This window comes from Corvus brachyrhynchos, unplaced genomic scaffold (assembly GCF_000691975.1).
Source record: "Corvus brachyrhynchos isolate BGI_N302 unplaced genomic scaffold, ASM69197v1 scaffold340, whole genome shotgun sequence".
Lineage (NCBI taxonomy): Eukaryota > Metazoa > Chordata > Aves > Passeriformes > Corvidae > Corvus > Corvus brachyrhynchos.
The window spans coordinates 1408040-1411031 of record NW_008235987.1 but is presented as its reverse complement, the minus strand read 5'-3'; the positions used below and the strand labels follow the sequence as shown (position 1 = coordinate 1411031).

The 2992-nt window shown below is 55.4% G+C and overlaps 1 protein-coding gene across 4 annotated transcripts in view; it reads right to left on the bottom strand.

Moving 5' to 3' along the window:
* The window catches only part of SLC39A11 (solute carrier family 39 member 11), a 71794-nt gene that overhangs the window by 17446 nt on the left and 51356 nt on the right, over positions 1 to 2992 (bottom strand). For all 4 annotated transcript variants that reach the window (XM_017730426.1, XM_017730429.1, XM_017730427.1 and 1 more), the window contains exon 7: positions 830 to 899. In XM_017730426.1, the coding sequence (XP_017585915.1) occupies positions 830 to 899 (70 nt within the window). The remainder of the gene's footprint in view (positions 1 to 829; positions 900 to 2992) is intronic.

Genomic DNA, 2992 nt, shown 5'->3' with positions numbered 1-2992 from the left:
CCAGAGCCTTCACTGCCACCAGTTCCAGAATCCTGCAGCCCTGCTTGGCAGGAATGGGAAACAAAGCCACCAGATGCTTCCCAGCAGCTCCAGCAGCTGCTCCCACCCATTGGGGATGCTGCTTTTAGGGAAAATCTCAGCATTTCCCTGTGCCAGGGATCCTGCCTGCTCCATGAGGAGCAGAACCAGGGCTGCTCCCAGCTCAGTGGGACAGGAGGAGGAGGAGATGAAGGAATCCTGCAGGGAGCCACGGAGACACCGGGCAGGGGCCCTGGGAAGAGGAGGGTGGAGACTCCACCATTCCTGTTGCCAGCTCCAAGGAAAGGGATTTACCCGGCTGAGATTTCCCTCTGCCTCCACCTGATTTACACATCTCCACTTCCAGCCTGATCCCCTTTTCCTGCCCTCCCTCTGCAGCTCCCCACAGGCAAAGCTCCCCCAGCGCAGCCAGTGCTGAGCCGAGCATCCCCAGCGACGTTTAACGGGGAGAAGGGAGAGAGAGAAACTCCCCAAAATCCCTGTGTGTGCCTCCAGCGGCACCCTGGGACGCTCAGCTGCCTCCTGCCCAGCTCCAGTGATCCCAGAGAGGCAAAACCACGGAACCACTGCAGAACCAGCAACAACAGAAAGCTTTTCTCTCGTCCGAGGAGCGCAGCACGAGGCAAATGCAGCAGCACCGGGAATTCCTGCCGCTCCCTTTGCCAGCCTCGTGCTTCCAGGCAAGTTTCGTCATGGATCCATGGATCTCCAACCCCCCTGGCACGGGACACGGTGGGACAGCCAAGCTCCAGGGGCAAAGGCGCACACAAAAAGCAGGACTTGGCCTTACCTGGCACTTTGGAATGTGGCGGACGCGGATTTTCCAATGGCCCCGAATCCAACTCCCACTGCCAGGCCCTCTGGAACAGCAAGGAAAAACCAGTAAGGTCCAGCCCTGAGCCCATCCCTCCTGCTGTGCTCTGTGGGAGGCAGCACTGGGGTGGGCAGGCAGCAGGACCCCAGCCCAGGAGGATCCTGCTCCTTTGGATCCACGTGAATTCAATCCAGCACTGCCTGGGGAATTCCCACTATGGACCCAAACCTGTTCCTTGGGAACAGCTCCCACTGTCCCCAGATCACCTGGCTGGGACATGAGGGAGCACCCAGGGCAGGGGCCGAGCCCTGCAGGGCTGGGGTGGCCCTGGGGATGTTCTGAGGGCTCAGCAGAGCTGAGGCACAGCTCTGGAAAAGGCATTTCCAGCCATGGAGCTCCACAAAATCAGCCCTGGCACCGCTCTTGCCAAAGATCCCTTTGGAAGGGTGACTCGCCCAGGGAGCAGAATTCAAAGGGAAAAAGCTCCTTTTTAATGATTCCCATTCTAAATGGTTCGTGTGAGGAACAGAAATAGCTCTGACAGAGGGGCAAGGCCACGCCGAGGCCCTGCTGCGGAGCGGGAAACTCACAATTGATGGGAGCACGGATCACAAATCCTGGGAAATGAAAGCCAGCAGATGGTGCGTGGGGAAGGGCTGAGCTGCTCGGGGAGAAGCTGCAGCGTGGGGGGAATCAGCTCAGGGGGAGGAGGAGGAGGAGGAGGAGGAGGAGGACTACGAGGACAACGAGGACGACGAAGACGAGGACAAGGAGGAGGAGGAGGAGGAGGAGGAGGACGACGACGACAACGAGGACGACGACGACGACGACAACGAAGACGAGGGCAAGGAGAAGGAGGAGGAGGAGGAGGAGAACGAGGACAATGAGGACAACATGGGCAACGAAGACGAGCCAGCCTGGCCTTGGACACTGCCAGGGATCCAGGGGCAGCCACAGCTGCTCTGGCAAATCCATCCCAGCCCCTCCCCACCCTCACAGCCAAGAATTCCTTCCCAAAATCCCGTCTAAATCCTGAGCCAGTGAAGAACTTCCCACAGGCACTGCGGGACAAAAGCCCCTCAAGCCTGGGATGAGAGAGTGAAAGGAAAGCATCCCTATCCCACTTCCCACATCAGAGAGGGCTTTCCCAAGGGTTTCAGCCTCTGGAGCAGCTGTCAGCTCCTCCTGCCGCTGCTGCCCGAGCGGGACAGGCTCCACTCATCCCGCTTATCTGGAGAACTCGCATGGAGAAGGCGCCGGATGAGTTCATTCGGCTCCTCTTGGCAGAACAAAGAGTCAGAAATGACCAATCTCAGCCCCCGCCAGGGAAACGTTTCCATTTAACCCAAACAAAGGGATTTTGCCTCTCCTGGGCTTCCTTGGCTTTACAGTCCCAGGCACTTTATCCCGGTGAGGCATTACCAGGGATCAGCCTAATCCCGGGCTCACTCAGGGATCCTTACAAAGGCGTTTTCCTCCCTGCTCCTTCAAAAAAAGAAAAAGCTTCAAACCCTCAGTCTGGAAGGGATAACTGTGCTAGAGGGGAAATGTGGGATGATCCTGGGACACCTGGATGCTTCCCTGTGCTGCCAGATCCAAACCAGCCCCGACACCAAAGACCTGGATGAGGATAATCTACAAAATACACCGATTTTTTTTTTTTTTTTTGCCTAAAAAATATCTTTGCAGGAATTTTTCCTAAAAAAAACTATCCTTGCAGGAATCTTGCCTAAAAAAAAATATAATTACAGGAACCTTGCCTGAAAAACACCCTTTTGTAGGATTTTTTCCTAAGAAACAACCTCACGGGAATTTTTCCTTTAAAGCATCCTTGCAGGAAATTTGCCTAAAAAACCACATTTGCAGGAATTTTTCCGTAAAAATACCCTTGCAGGAAACTCCTGTGGGGATGCAGCGTGGCAGGGAAGAAGGAGGAGGAGGAGGAAAAGGAGGATCCGTGGAAATGGGAAAACGAGAAGCGACTCACAAATCCCACAAAAATCTGGGGTTTGGAGGGAAGGCAGAAAGGAAAGGAAACGCAGGATTTGTCAAAAGCTTCTGCCTGCAAAGGATTTCAGGGCAGGTGAGGGGAGCACGGCTCAGCAGAGGTCAGTGCCTGCAGAATTTGGGGGAAAATAG